The sequence below is a fragment of the Mastigoproctus giganteus genome, chromosome 7 (genome assembly GCF_048544385.1).
Source record: "Mastigoproctus giganteus isolate SK-2022 chromosome 7, ASM4854438v1, whole genome shotgun sequence".
Lineage (NCBI taxonomy): Eukaryota > Metazoa > Arthropoda > Arachnida > Uropygi > Thelyphonidae > Mastigoproctus > Mastigoproctus giganteus.
The window spans coordinates 224,037,843-224,053,547 of NC_143581.1; the positions used below are offsets into that span (position 1 = coordinate 224,037,843).

A 15,705-nucleotide genomic window follows, 5' to 3' on the forward strand; every position below is an offset into this window, starting at 1 on the left:
ATAAAAATAATAAAAACAGAATAATTTTGCTAGTTGTTCGTTGTGAATGAATTAATGAGAAAGAACATTATTATACCAAGCATTAATGTTAAGTGATTTTGGATAAATTATTACAAAGGATAAGCAAGCTCATTCCTATCCCCCCTCCCTTTTAAGGTGTATAAAAGTAGATCAGATTGAGAGGATGGTGGCAGTTCACAAGATGGCGAAACTCAAATGAGCTTCCTTCCTTATTTGAGTTTCTTTTTTCTGTGAGCTGGTCACATCCTTACGTTCTCTAACTAAGCCTTTTAGCCTGATATGGCCAGTGAGCACTTGGCCATATTTAAGAAAAATTTGCTTTAAAAATTAAAAAATAAATAATTATAAAAGAGAAAGTATGGTTTAAAATATGGTAAAAAGAATTGCATTAATATATTTGAGTAATAATTGGACAATATTGTAATGAAACAGATCAGGAGGCAAAGGTTTCACTCAATTATATTTTTATTAAGTAAATTTTGTTTTGTAAACTTTTATTTAACTTTTTCCAGACTTAATATTTTGATCATCTCATAAAAATATTTACACGTGAAATGCAATTTATAGTATGTTAACTTTATACAGCATAACAGAATTAATGTATTTACACAAAGATAGTTTCATTCATCTGACTACTGAACATTTATTTCTGAAAATATTCTTTTAAAGTTTATTTCTATTATGTGCCCGTGCCTGTTAGCAAAATCAGAATCTCCAGTCCAAAACCAGACAGCTGATAACATTAATTTTAATGCTCATCGTAGAAAAAATTTCTATACCACGAGTTGTCTTAGTAATTAAAAACTACTTTAAAATAGTGGGTGGCTTCTAGAAATAATGATTTATCGAACATTATGCTGTAGAGATAGAGAAGTCATAATCCCACTGTACAAGGCAATTGTAAGACCGCATTTTGAATAATGTGTCCAAGTAGGGAGACTTCATCTGAAAAAAAAAAAAAGACATTGAGCTTCTTGAAAGGATTCAAAGGCTGGAAACTCGCATGGTGAGATCGGCAAAAGGGAGAACATATGAGAAAAGACTCCGAATATGTGGGCTACAGAGCTTGGCAACCAGGCACCTTAAAGGGGACCTGATTGAGATTCATAAGGCTCTGAAACAGGTTAGTAAAATGAATGAATGCGGAATTTTCACCGTTATAAAGAATTCCAGAACTAGGACCATACATTCAAATTACAGGTTTATTTATTTATTGTATCAGGTGGTCCCTGGCAGAAACCGGCAACTCCTCCGCATACATTACATAGAATATCACAAAAGAACTGTGCAATTTACACTATCGTACAGAGAACAATGGGTACAAATTTCATCTGCTCATGTCAAAATATAGATGAGTTATTGCGTCACAAGAAGATGCACATTCCTAGTTGCAGTCCAGTCACTGCATCATAAAATGCATTGAGATCAGTTGGTATCACACATAAGATTTCCATCTTATGTGTGTTCAAGTTGGAACAGTCCAACTTGAACCATTGCATCACGACTAGTTCCTGTAGATTAGTTCAGCTTGAAGAATTAGGCGCCTCCGTAGCCAGGTGGGCAGGAGTAGCAGTGCGTAGCACACGCTTCTTGATTAGACCGGGGTTCGAGCCCGTGACCACCGAATACGGAGGATGCGGAAAGGTCAGAGAATGACCACCGCATATCCCCGGAGCAATATGGCCTTAGTTGCTAATGCTCCTAAATAACAACAACAACAACTTTAAGAATTGCTATCTCAATCATTCCTCTTGCACATTGAAGAATTATTTCGAGCGCCTCAGAGTAGTCACTGTATCACATCGCAAGCAACAAGAGAGAAAAGATGTTTTCGTCACCAGACTACGTCACCAGACAACTTACTAAGTGCTAAAGCAGTGCTCTAAGCACACTCAACTAAATAAGTTTCAATGGGGGGGGGGCATATTCCGAGCTCCGGGAGGGTGGATGGTCCGCTGGGCAAATTGTTATCGAAAGAGATCGTAGAAGAGTTCGATGTCGATACCAGTGGACAGCAGAACACGCCCACGGCCATCGTCCAAATTATAGGAGTTGAAGTTTAGACTAGATTGCAGAAAGTAGAAAGTTTTCTTTTAGCCAGTGAGTTGCTAATTAGTGAAAGACGTTGCCTCAGCAGTTAGTCGGGGACGACAGTTTGAACAAATTCAAAGGTCAATTGGATAGTCACCTACGTGAAGAGGAAAGCGCATGATTTGCTTTGTATTTTTGTTTACAAAATTTTTTTTTTTGGCCCGGGCAGAAAAAGCCTGGGGGTTTCTTGCATTCTATGGCTAATATTAATGCTAATAACATAACATAGGTAATACAATGCATCATCTTGTTGGATGCCACATGTGGTTGTACTGTGAAACAATGGAAGTTCTCAAGCCACGGTGTCTTGCTTGCACTTTTCGCACTATTTATTATCTTATTAACGAAATTATTCATCCCAGAATTCCTTTTACTTAAAGAACTAACTTTCCATTCATTTTTTCGCGTTATATGAACCTTTCATATTCTTATAACGTTATCTTTTAATATTATAAAGTTCTTTCACTGAATTAATTTTGTCTTATCCAACTTGTCTTTAACTTCATACGATCTTTTGATTTCATTCTTTTTCTCTTTATTCCAAACTAAGAGGCAATGAACGATAATATCTTGTTTTTAAAGACCAAATGGAAGAATATTATTACAGCTGTATTTTACGACTACGCAAGTTTTCTGGTCTTATTAGTATTAACAGTGTAAAAAAATGCAAGAAAGCAAGCTAGTATCGGCCAAAAAAAAAAAAAAATCCATTTCACCTATCCATCTTCTTCAATAGTTTGTCTAATTCTTCCCTGAATTTATTAAAATTACCCACTTCCACAACAAGAGACGGAAGTTTTTTCCAACACTCAACCACCCACTGGCTAAAAGCAAACTTCTGCACATCTATTCTGCAACCATACTTATTCAGTTTGAATTATGTCCCCTGAAGTGTGTAAGTCTGAGCAAGAGGAACAGTTCCATCAGCTCTGAGCTTGATCAATCCATTTAAAGCCTTAAACAACTCAATTAGATCGCCTCGTAGGGTCTTCAGATGCTGCAATGTGCAGAACTGAAGAATTTCTTGGTAAAAGCACCCCTTTGTTCCGCTCAATAATCTCGTTTCCCTTCTCTATATCCGTTCCAGAAGCTCTACACCGTTCCTAAAATGAGGATTTATTTTCGGAAGATGTAGGCTGATGTAGTTGAGACTGACAGTTTGAATAAATTCACAGGTCAATTGGACAGTTATCTATGTGAAGAGGAAAGCACAAAATTTGTCTTTATTTTCTTATATACTTTTTAACTTTTCTTTTTTTTTAGCGGGGGTAGCAAAAGCCGGTGGCTTCCTTGCGCTATATGACTAATACTAATACTGAACCGCCAATAGAATCCTGAGTGACAATGTCGTAACAATATCCTGATTACAAAATTTACTTGCCATAACATGAATGAATGTGTGACATCCTCTGTGTTACTTTCCCACAATACAGATATAGAATGTCGACCAAACACATCAAGCCTGGCTAACGTTACTGTTTCGTATAATCATAATCCTCGAAAATGAAACTGAAACTGTACAGAAACCACGTACATCACTGGACAACAGAAGTAGGATTTTCAAGGAATTTTTATTCACCTACAATTTAAATCTCACAACTTACCCAACCAACCGTATACCTTCTCAAACGTCCATGAAGAATCAAACATTGATTTAACCATTTCAACGCCTGCCTTTTCCTCGAGGATTTCTGATTGGACCATACATACGGACTACACAAACAGTGGCCACCGAGAAATCACTTTTAAGGTATCTCTCCTTCCAAATACTACAGGTCCCCCTCCTTCTCCTCCTCCAAAAGGTCTTAGAAGATTTTCTATCAAAACCATCAAATGGCCTTTATTTATGTCTTCAATTCACCAGGATTTTAACGTTGACACTCGCCGCGCTTTGAACCAGTTTAATGCCTCAGAATATGCATTCCATGTATAGGCTGCCTTACTTCGTGCTATAGAACACTCCGCTAAGAAGAACATTAGCAAGCATACTACAGTTCCATGGTGGACAGCTGAACTTTCCACTCTGCGCAAAAAAGTACACAAAGCACGCAGACTTTCAACGGAGAAGGCCCTGGCCTGAACCAGTAGCGACCAGACTAAAAAAATATCTATAAAGGCCAACGAAAAGAATATGTAAATACAATTGCAAAACAAAAACTTGCCTGTTGGCAATACTTAGTTCACTCCACAGGAAATTCTGATCCCTGGGGTCTATTATATAAAATTAGCAAAAAGAAGTTTCACTCTCATGAAGTGTACAACACTGTAGTGAACAACGATACAGAAACCACTAACTGTAATGACTCAGTTAATGCCATCCTGGATCGCTTGCTTCCCCTAGATGATCACACCACAGAAACTACAGAACAATTATCTATTAGGAATAGCAACTCAACCTACCACTCCTCATATGAAACGGATCTCTTCACTCTTCCCGAGCTAAAACTGCCACTAAGCAAAATAAATATCCAGGTTTAGATCTTGTGGAAAATGCCGTAATTCTCAAATTTGCTGAAATCTTTCCAGAAATACTTCTAACTGAGGGGATATTTTCTAATCTCTGGAAGGTAGCTTTGATCAAAATTATTCACAAGCTGACAAAAATAAATCTGATCCCAAAGCATATAAACCCATCTCTCCTTTGGCAAACCTTGGAAAACAATTTGAAAGATTGTTAGCACCCAGAGTAGCAGATTTAATTGAAGGCCAAAACTTAACGTCTCCATCCCAATTTGGCTTCAAGAAGGGAAAATCTTGAGAAGATGCCTTGGTCTCTTTAGTTAACCACATATTAGCTTCCAGGGCTAAATATGAACTGACCATATTCATTGACTTCGAGGGAGCTTTCGATTCCCTCTGGTGGGAATTGAAAGCTCTCAATTGTCTTACCAAAGCCAAGTGTTCTCAGCAACTATTCCAAGTTATTAGAAGCTATTTCCAAAATACACTCATCTAAGTAATCTGGAAACAGCAGTCTCTCTATCTCAAGGACCATTTAAAGAGGATGCCCCAGGGATCAGTTCTGCTACGCCTCTTCTGGGACATAGTTTTGGACAGTTGGCTCATGCAAAAACCTGACAATATCTCTGCCTTCGCCTACGCCGATGATTTGGTTCTTCTAATTCCAGGTCGATCGCGTCTTCAACTAGAACAATCAGCCAATATAACTTTTTCTGAGCTAATCAAGTGGTTTAGTATAAATAAATTATGAATATATGCCATAAAAACAAAACTGATGGTTTTTAAGGGCAAGTTAGATTATAGAAGACCTCCTAATATAAAGACAGACGGTAAGCAAATCCCCCTTTTTTTTTTTTTTTGATAGTTGTTGGCGCATAGGCTTCTGTGGCCATAATGCACCTCCCAAGGTTTTTGCAGTACTTTGATCCAAGCCCGAGGCGGGAATCGAACCCGCGACCTTTGGGTTGCCAGGCAGGCACTTTACCCACCCGGCTAGCCCGGTCGCCTATCCCTTTTGTACCTGAATTAAAACATCTTGGCGTAATTTTAGATGACAGGTTAACCTTCTCTCATATTAATCACCTCGTCTCGAAGATTAAGAAGTTCACTGCAGCAATTATCCGCATTTCCAAATCGGACTGGGGACTAAATAAGAAGACTCTCTTGCTATATTATACAGCGGTATTCGGACCAATAGCAATATATGCTTCGGGAGACTGGTTCCATAGAGCCGTTAATGTTAACTCCATTCAACGGATTATGCTGCTGGTCATGCTCCGGGCCTGCAGGACAGTGTCCTCTGCTGCTCTGCAGGTCCTTGCTGGAGTCTTACCACTAGACCTACATGTCATCTTCAAAGGACTCTGCTATTGTCTAAAGCACGGGGTTCCTGGCGAGATTCTCAGCATCTCGTGTAACCTAACTGCTAACATCAAAGACGAGAAACAGAGAATTTGGAATGAACTTATCAATGTGTGGCAATCACGATGGGATTCCAGCATTACTACTGGTCAAGTCACCCGCTCTTTTGTTCCTGCAGTTACCGTCTCTCTCTCAATAAGAACGTTTGCCAATGGTTTTCTCCCAGCTTAACAACATTATATATACTTACTGGGCACGGCTCCATCAACTCCAAACTATTTCAATATGGCTTGTCTGACACCAATCTCTGCTTGTGTGGTGCTGAGGAAACCTGGACGCACATTCTGTATCGCTGCAACCTGTGCCACGACGACAGATCTACACTACAAACTGCTGTCAGAAACTTTTCTGAAGGAAATGAAGTGATACTGGCTGAAAATTCTCTATCGTTCTCAGCTCTACAACAATTCTCCGCTGCTGTTTTCAGCAAAAGAAAGCAACTCTTCTCGAGTCTATCATCATCTCAACAACAAGGAACCAACCCAACACCTGCGAAAAACTGACATTACCTGCCATCTCCTTTTTTATTATTTTTTTATTTTATTATTATCATTATTTTTTAGCTGGTACCCGAGTTTGGGCAGTTGTTGGTACGGGATTAGCTAGCACCCACTGGTATAGCACTACTCCAGTGGGTGTGTGGTTTTCGTTCTTCCTAGGACAGAAAAAGACTGCTGTCTTGTGATTCCTTGTGCCACAATCTATACTTCTGATTAGTTGGGTGATGCGATTTGCTGTGTGGACATGTTACGTGTTCATTACACTTATGACATTGTAATTAACATCACTCTATGTATATCATTGTATATAATATAAAATGTATGTATATTGCCAGTTTCTGGCTAGGGGCCGCTTGTTCTTTTGTTAATAAAGTAACAATATCCCAGCTTTTAAACAAATGGCAGATGAATTAGCGCAGCTCTTTGTTTGAAAATAGTGCAATACCAAGACAACCCGTGGTAGAGGCGAATTTCGTTCTATTGTTAGCCTTAGGATCACTGTATTGACCCTCAACACACACACACACACACACTGCATTTATCATGTCGACCGCGGAACATAAACAAAAAATAAAAGAAGACCAAAAGGCTGTATTAATTTTTTGCAATTTTGAAAAGAGTAACACAGCATTAAATAATTTATAATTTTGAAAGCTATAACCTCTTCTTTTGAATATTATAAACTTGGATTCTGATTGACAGAAACCCCGTTTAAGGAGACTCGTATTATCGGGACTAAGCTGTTTTAGTATTGTGGTGATTACATTTCCTTTGCAACCGTTTAGATAAAATTATTTGACATTTACACATTATAATGTGTAAATGTCAAATAAACTTCGTTCTCTCTTCGTTTAGAATACTTTTCATAGTACTGTGCAACAAAAGGTAAGAACAAATAACGTTGAAGCCTAGAACAGTGTACGCAAAATGTCAAAAGAACCTATGAAAATCGATCTTCCAGTTTCTGCAAGCATCATCTTTCTATATTATTTACTAAATAAGACCTAAGACATCGTTAAACGAACAAAGAAAATGTAAAAGCGTAAGCACTTAAGTGCAGATCCATTAAAATGTCAAGGGTTATGTGCTGTAACAACGAATATAAATTAAGATTAAGAATAAATTAAGATGAGTCGCCTTAAGGAACTAAGGATGAAAAGAAAGTGAACACCGAATACATTTTGAAAGATTAGATAGCGCTGCATTTGTATAACAACTTACTTGATTCTTAAATTATTGAGGATAAAATTCATAAATATATGATTATGCTGAGTTTCCAGTACAACAAAATGCCTTTCTGTTTTCCTTAAATAAATATAGTTAACCGAAACCGCCATTTTCTTTTGAAACAGAAGCATAAATCCAGCATTTTGAAACACTCGTCTTTTTCCTTTTAAATTCACGTAAAAGACAAGTTCTGTTACATTTTACTCGCGAATTAATGTCATCCACTTTACTTTAAAAAAAAACAAACAAAAGAAAAAGGATTTACTTTTTAAAAGAAAGAAAAAATAAATGCTAACAATAAAAACTGCTGTACGTTATCATATTAGAAATGTCCCACTTAATTTATCACTGTAAAACAAACAAACAAAAAAAACTCTTGCAGTTCTTCTATAATTGAAAATCTATTTTCAATTACTACTCGTATATTAACGCTATCTAGAAACAACACCAATTTGCCGTTTGTAAAGGGCATGCAGTTTTTATACTTAATGGCGCCTTAATATATTACGCAAACTAAAGTGGCACCCATTTCATTATAACCTTTTTCTCTTAAGTATGAGCAGTTATATGAAAGAAAAAGTTGAGAATCTCACTCAGAGCAGAACTTGTCGATTTACTCAGACATCTGTCACTAAGCACCGACAGAGAAAAACAAACTTAGTGTAGTTAGTTGAGGGACAAGTACTTACCGAGAGGCGTCGATGAAGTAGATGATCAATGACGCTATGCTGAGGAGGAACACCAAGACCACCTGCAAGCAGAAAAGAAAGAAGTAAAAGATTTTTGAGGTTGAAGAGAAGAGTACATTTTAATAACACTTCCAATAATAAGAAAAATTATTTTAAATTTCACGCTGAAGATGAGCTTAGCATGTTGATCAAAGAAATTAATTTTTATTGATGATATTTTCACTTGCAGTTTTGGCGAATTACAAATTCAAACTAAATGCAATGGGAGAACGATTATCGAACTAGAATAACCCTCATACGCTAACATAAACACTACTCTAACAAGAGTATAAGTACGCATCAGCCTGCCCTCGTGGGCAAAAAACTGAGTTCGAGTACCGTCGATGACATGAGGAATTTTTATGGGTCTTTTTCCCAACGTGGCTGAGTTAATCGGTCTCAGGTGAGGGTAGCATGGCTTTTTTCTCCCGGAAACTCGGGTTTTTCATTCATCAAACAGAAAATAGACCACGCAACACACGCAATTTACAAACAGTATATTTTATTATACGTAATTTACTTTAGTCGCTGATGCTCCTAAATCCTACTACAACAACGTCTCAGTTTACAGAGAGTTGTATCATATGGGTTTTCAGCTTTTACGATAAAAAATAAACATTAAAACTTTGTGCATTCACCTTTGTCCCTATGGCAGAATGCACAAAGTATAAAGTACCTATTGTCCTCACCATATTCGTCCGTCAGTCGGCACGAAGGAACCTCAACCGATTTTCATGAATTATAACTGGATCTTTTAGAATGATTTCTCGAGACATCTCAAATTTCATTGAAATTGGACTAATAAAAATTAAGCAATTCGTTTTTTCATAAAAATCTCAAGTTATTTCTCTATATATAAATAGAAATATGTTTGGATGTCCCCTCAGCACTCTACTTCCCTACAATAATCGATAAATAAAAAATCAAATCGACACCAAACTTTAAGAATTTGTTTTTATATATATATTTTATTTAAGTATATAACTGGTCTGTCATTGGGAAAGAAAGAATGTCCACATATTTTCACTGTAAGCTGTGAAAATGTGTATACATCTTTATGAGACACACTCTATATAAATGAAAGTAAATGCGGGGATTACTGGGAGAAGAAAGTCGGATAGGCACTATATTTCTGCGTAGCCTATGTTTTGTTGGTCCTTATTAAGATTTTAGGCCAAACTGCTGCAGATATTTGGTCATCTGCATCTCCCTCTACCACCAAACCAGTGTTCTCTTCCGAGTACTGGCTCCTCAAGTAGACTTGCCACAAGGTCGACCTACCTCCCCAGCTCCGAACCACCGCTATGGCCAACACACTCGACATCCCAAGGCTTACGTTGCTCATTAATGAAAGGAGATTCGTCATTAGAGTCAAACTCATCTTCTTCCTTCTGGGACAACTGTGCATGGAGTATCCCAGTGGCGCACTGCGAGCAACTCCACAGCTATGCCCTCTTGGAACACACCTTCACCTGTCCGACCGGTTCCTTCCTCACCAGATGTTAGCACGCGTCCAGGGAGGGTTTGGATGTCAACTTCAACAAGTTTAGTCAGGATCCACAATACAGGAAAAGAATACTCCGTGGTGGGTGGCCATGGCCACCACTATTATTAACTGACCCCGACCAATGCACTCTTTTATTTAATTCAATCCAATATATATAATCATGAAATCCAATGTATATTCTGATGTTATATATTGTAACTAAGGCTGTGTATACTCACTTAATGTCTAGTATACTTATTTATACTAGTTTAATTATTAAGGGGTGTTATCAGACACTCAGCCTAAAACACTGATGGATCCAATATCTCTCTATTACAGAAGATTTAGGAGAAGTCCGGTTGGCCTGCCTCCCTAAAATCCACTCATGCACACCTTCTCGATGGTAAGCCCTGTTACGTCACTTAGGTGGCAACGAACGTGTAGAGTGGTTCTCTTCAAGACGCCTGGTCAGCGTGAGACCAGAGGAAAAGACCAAACCCTCCAGCAATATGAAAGCACGACGAAACAAATGGCCCTCAGTCCCCAGCAGCTTTCAATCTCCCTCTTACGGCAGCGAGAGGATTAGAGTGGAAGCAGAGGGTGCTAAGAATCTCTGGGTACGACCAGGCTGCCATGCACGGAAACTGAACTTGGCCTGTTATAACGTAAGATCACTCATCGGTGAAGACAGGATATTAGAGCTGAAAAAGGAATTAGAAAATGTGAATTGGAATATCATCGGTTTGGCTGAAACAAGAAGAAGAAATGAATCACTTATAAGTTTATCAAGTGGAAATCTGCTGTACACCAATGGAAACAGTGAAAGGAGTGAAGGTGGAGTTGGGTTTCTGGTCCATAAAGATTTTAAAAATAACATTTTGGAATTCAAAAGTACATCACCAAGAGTGTCAAGACTAATACTCAAGATTTCTAAGAGATACAAGCTAAAGATTATAATGATTTATGCACCAACATCGAGCCATGATGATGAAGAGGTTGAAGAAATGTACACCGAAATTGAGAGTCTTCTAGATGAGCAGAAAACCCACTACACTATTATTATGGGGGACTTCAATGCTAAGGTTGGAAAAAGGCAAAACAGCGCAGAAAGAGGAACTATAGGAAATTTTGGAATTGGTGAAAGAAATAAAAGAGGTGAAAGACTTGTGGAATTTGCAGAATCTCAAGGAATGTCAGTAATGAACACTTTTTTCAAGAAAAGGGTGAACAGAAAGTGGACATGGAAGAGTCCAAATGGATTAACAACTAATGAAATCGACTTCATCCTCACTAACAGAAGATATATTGTGAATGATGTTACCGTCCTGAATAAGGTAAATGTTGGAAGTGATCACAGAATGGTAAGATGTACACTTGCTATAGATGTAGGAAAGGAAAGGAAAAAACTGACTCGAGTAAATAATACAAAGGTCTTTGAGATAACAGAGGAGGAGAAAAAGCAGTAAGTACTAGAACTTAAGAACAAGTTTGAGCTTCTGCAGACTGCTCAGGACCAAGATATCGACGAGGAATATTACAACTTTCTGAAAGTGATAAAGCATAAGAAACCTATAGGGAAACAGAAATCCAAAGAAGAAAAAATTAGTCAAGAAAACTTGTCATGATGAACCGAAGACGAGAAATGAAAAGCAAGAAAAACACTGACAGGGAGAAAACTGAGTATACTGAGTTATGCAAAGCCATTAGACAGAGACTCAGAGATGACATAAGAAGATTTAACACAAGAAAAGTAGAACAAGCATTAAGGGAAAACAAAGGATTTAAATCAGCAGCCATGAGCAGTAATACAGAAAGACAAATGATTCTGAAACTGAAGAATAGCGATGGTGTACTTATAAACAGCAGAGAAGGCATAATTCAAATAGCAGAAGACTACTATAGAGAATTATACAAGGAGCAGGGGAATGATGCCAGAAGTGGGGAAGATGGATTGCAAAGTAGCAACACATACGACATACCCAATATTCTTCTTGATGAGGTAGAACATGCGTTGAAGAAAATGAAGAATCAGAAAGCCCCGGAGGAAGATGAAGTTACTGTAGAGTTGTTAAAATTGGGAGGAAGAGACATAACACAAAAACTGGCAAGGCTCTTCACAAAGTGCATTAGAAAAGGTGTGATGCCTAAGGAGTGGAATAATGCAATCATAGTTTTGCTGCATAAGAAAGGAGATAAATCAGAAATTGGAAATTATAGACCAATTAGCTTGTTATCCCAGATCTACAAGTTGTTCACAAGGGTCATTACTAACAGATTAGAAAGAATACTTGATGAGAATCAACCGAAAGAGCAAGCTGGCTTTAGGACAGGATTCTCAACTATGGATCACCTTCACGTAATATCACAGCTAATGGAGAAAGCAAATGAATATAAAACACCATTATGCCTGGCATTTGTGGATTATGAAAAGGCATTTGACTCCATACAGCATAAGGCAATGTTTCGGGCACTGGAAAGACAAGGCATAGATACACCATATATTATGATTTTGAAGAAAATATACGAGAGTGCTACCTCCTTTATTAGACTAGACAAAGACAGTAGGAAATTTAAAATTGAGAAAGGAGTTCGACAAGGAGACACAATATCTCCGAAGCTGTTTACTGCTGCCCTTGAGGAAGCTTTCAGAAGATTAGACTGGTCGCAGAAAGGAGTCAATGTGAACGGAGAGTACCTAAACCATTTACGATTTGCAGACGACATTGTGGTCATAAGCCATGATCCCAAAGAATTAGAGGAAAATCTTAATCAGTTATGCACAGCTAGTAAGGATTTTGGACTAAAGATGAATATGGCTAAAACAAAAGTAATGATTAACAAGTATGCCACAGAAAGGGAGATAATGATCGAAGGAGCAGTAATTGAAAAGGTGGAGTCATATACTTATCTGGGACAAGTTATTAGCTGTAATAATGATAAATGGCTGGAAGTCAAGAGAAGAATAAATTTTGGATGGATAGCATTCAGGAAATATAGTCACATACTGAAGAGCAATATCCCAGTTTGTCTAAAACGTAAAATAATGAACCAATGTATACTCCCCACCATGACTTATGGAAGTGAAACTTGGGCACTCACCAAAAGAATGGAAGAGAAGCTAAGAACTGCACAGCGAAGAATGGAACGAATCATATTGGGAATCAGACTGTTAGATAAGAAGAGAAACACATGGATTAGGCAACAAACTCAAGTAAAGGACATTCTTATCAAAACTAAAGAACTAAAATGGTCTTGGGCATGACACATAGCTCGAAGACATGATGACAGATGGACTAAGAAAATAACAGAATGGTATCCAAGAGGAGCTAGAAGAAAACCTGGAAGACAAAGGCGGAGATGGATAGATGAAATTCATGAGTTTGTGGGTAGTAAATGGATGTCCAGTGCTCAAAACAGAAGGAACTGGTAAGTTGCTGGAGAGGCCTTCATCCTGCAGTGGATTGAAAATGGCTGATGATGATGATGATGATACTTATTTATTATTATTATTAATTATTATTAGCTTATTCATTATTATTTTATGCTTTTATCTTTTTGGTTTATTCGGGCAACTTTGCATTCATATTACTTTGTTAACCCCTGGCCAATGTGTCGTGACGGAGAGTTGCAACTACACTATTATGCAATCATCATCTGTGTTGCAATAAAGATTTCTCTTTACAATTTCACATTCCCCTCCTACGGAAACACTGCTATAATCTGGAACAACATCTCTAATCCTTTTTTTTTTAATTTCAGATATCTGTAATAAATTCATACCAATAAGTTTTAACCCATTTCTTATGTGGTCGTCCCGGAGTATAAACAGAAAATTTAAGTTCATTATTAGCATTAGTCGAGGCATGTGATGAAAGAAAGCAAGTTTATACAAAAAAAAACCCTTACCATTTCACTCATCCATTCGCTCCAAAAATTAGTACAGTTCTTCTTTGAATTTATTTAAGCTATCAACTTCCACAAGAACAGATGGAAGTTTCGTCCAGCAATCAACTACCCGCTGGCTAAAGGCAAACTTCCGTACATCTATTCTGCGACTGACTTTCCTCAATTTGAATTTATGCCTCTCAGGGTCGTAATCTGAGCAGGAGCAAGGATTCCATCATCATTAAGCCTGCACAAACCATTCAAGGCCTTACACACCTCAGTCAGATTACCTCGTAAGTGCCTACTTTCCAAACGCTGCAATTTGCAGAATTTAAGCCTTTCTTGGTAAAAGCATCCCTTTGTTCCCCTCACCAATCTCGTTACCCTTCTCTGTACTCGTTCCAGCAAGTCTAATCCTTCTTAAAATTAGGTCTCTAGACCTGTACACAGTATTCAAGGCGTGGCCTGACCATTGCCTTATATAAGGGGATAATCACCTCCTTTTCCCTACTAGCAAAATTCCTATATATCATTGCCAAGACCTCATGACTTGCTCTGGCAGCCTGTCTGCACTATTTAGAAACTTCATATCTGACCACAATTACCCCCAGGTTTTTTTTTTTTTTTTTTTAATTCTCTACCACCCTGAGTGTAGTACCACACAGTTGGCATTTCTCCGGGGTTGCTTCTACCAATATGCAGTACTTTGTATTTACCAATGTTAAACTTCAGTTGCCACCTCTCAGCCCATCTGCCCAACTTTTCCAGATCCTGTTGCAATAGCATACTGTCATTAGTGTCATTAACAACCCTGCCAACGTTATTTCCACATTTGCAGCAGCCTCACCTTAAGAGGTACATGGAGGCGGGTACAGACACGAATAATCACATGCTGGATTTTTGGTAAGACTTCTTCAGCACAGTAAAGACGTTTTAAACTCCTGAAATACGTTATTTTATAATTGAACATACTGAAATGTAATGTAATTATAACTTCTCTCTCTCTCTCTCTCTCTCTCTCTCTCTCTCTCTCTCTCTCTCTCTCTCTCTCTCTCTCTCTCTCTCTCTTTTGGATTTTGGTCCATACCAATTAAAACTTTGAGGTGTTAACTCATTGTGCCGGTAGTTGGCATTCTATTGTTAATTTGCCTGTTAAAAATAAAAAAAAAAACTAAAAACAAAAAAAAAAACAGAATTCAAGAGAAAGAAAACCGAGCCGAGCCCGACTAAATTTAAATTTGCTTTCGTAAAGGTGACTACAATAGTCTCAGTCTGTTTTTAAATTCTATACAGTGGGACCAACTGATGACGTTACCAACAGCAACTTCTAAATGGGAAGCATTCAAGGAAGTTTTCATGAAAGCCTAGTAAGCTACTAGGCTTTTTGTCCCAACTAAGAAATACTGTTCTAGGTTTAGGCCTAAATGGATGTCAAATGAACTAATGAGAGACTCGTGGCAGAGAAGAAATGTGCATGGGAAGCATATAAATTATCCGGCGACACAGAAGCCTATGGTAGATATAAGGTAGTCTGTAATCAAGTCCCAAAGGAGGTTAGGCAAGCCAAGGCTGATTATGAGAAATCTTTGGCAAAGGATGCAAAGAAAAACAGAAAAGACTTCTATTCTAATATAAACTCTAAAAGGAAGGGAATGAATCAGATTGGTCCACTTGATATCAAAGGTTTGACTGTAGATGATCATTCACAGATAGCTGCCAAACTAAATGAGTATTTTGCATCTACATTCACACATCATGAGTTATTAAGGGAGGAAAATTCCAGACGTTTATCAAAAGACGTTTATCACTGTAGCAGGGTGCTTAATGATTTTGTAATAACTGAGAGCAAAGTGGAGAAATTGTTAAAATTAAATATAAGAAAGGT

General features: G+C 37.8%; 1 protein-coding gene across 1 annotated transcript in view; it reads right to left on the reverse strand.

Annotated features, from left to right (window-relative positions):
- LOC150083724 (calcium-activated potassium channel slowpoke-like) overlaps positions 1–15,705 on the reverse strand; it is a 668,330-nt gene that overhangs the window by 524,607 nt on the left and 128,018 nt on the right. Inside the window, 1 exon segment of the mRNA XM_090378165.1 lies at positions 8,411–8,472. Coding sequence (XP_090234291.1) covers positions 8,411–8,472 — 62 coding nt within the window.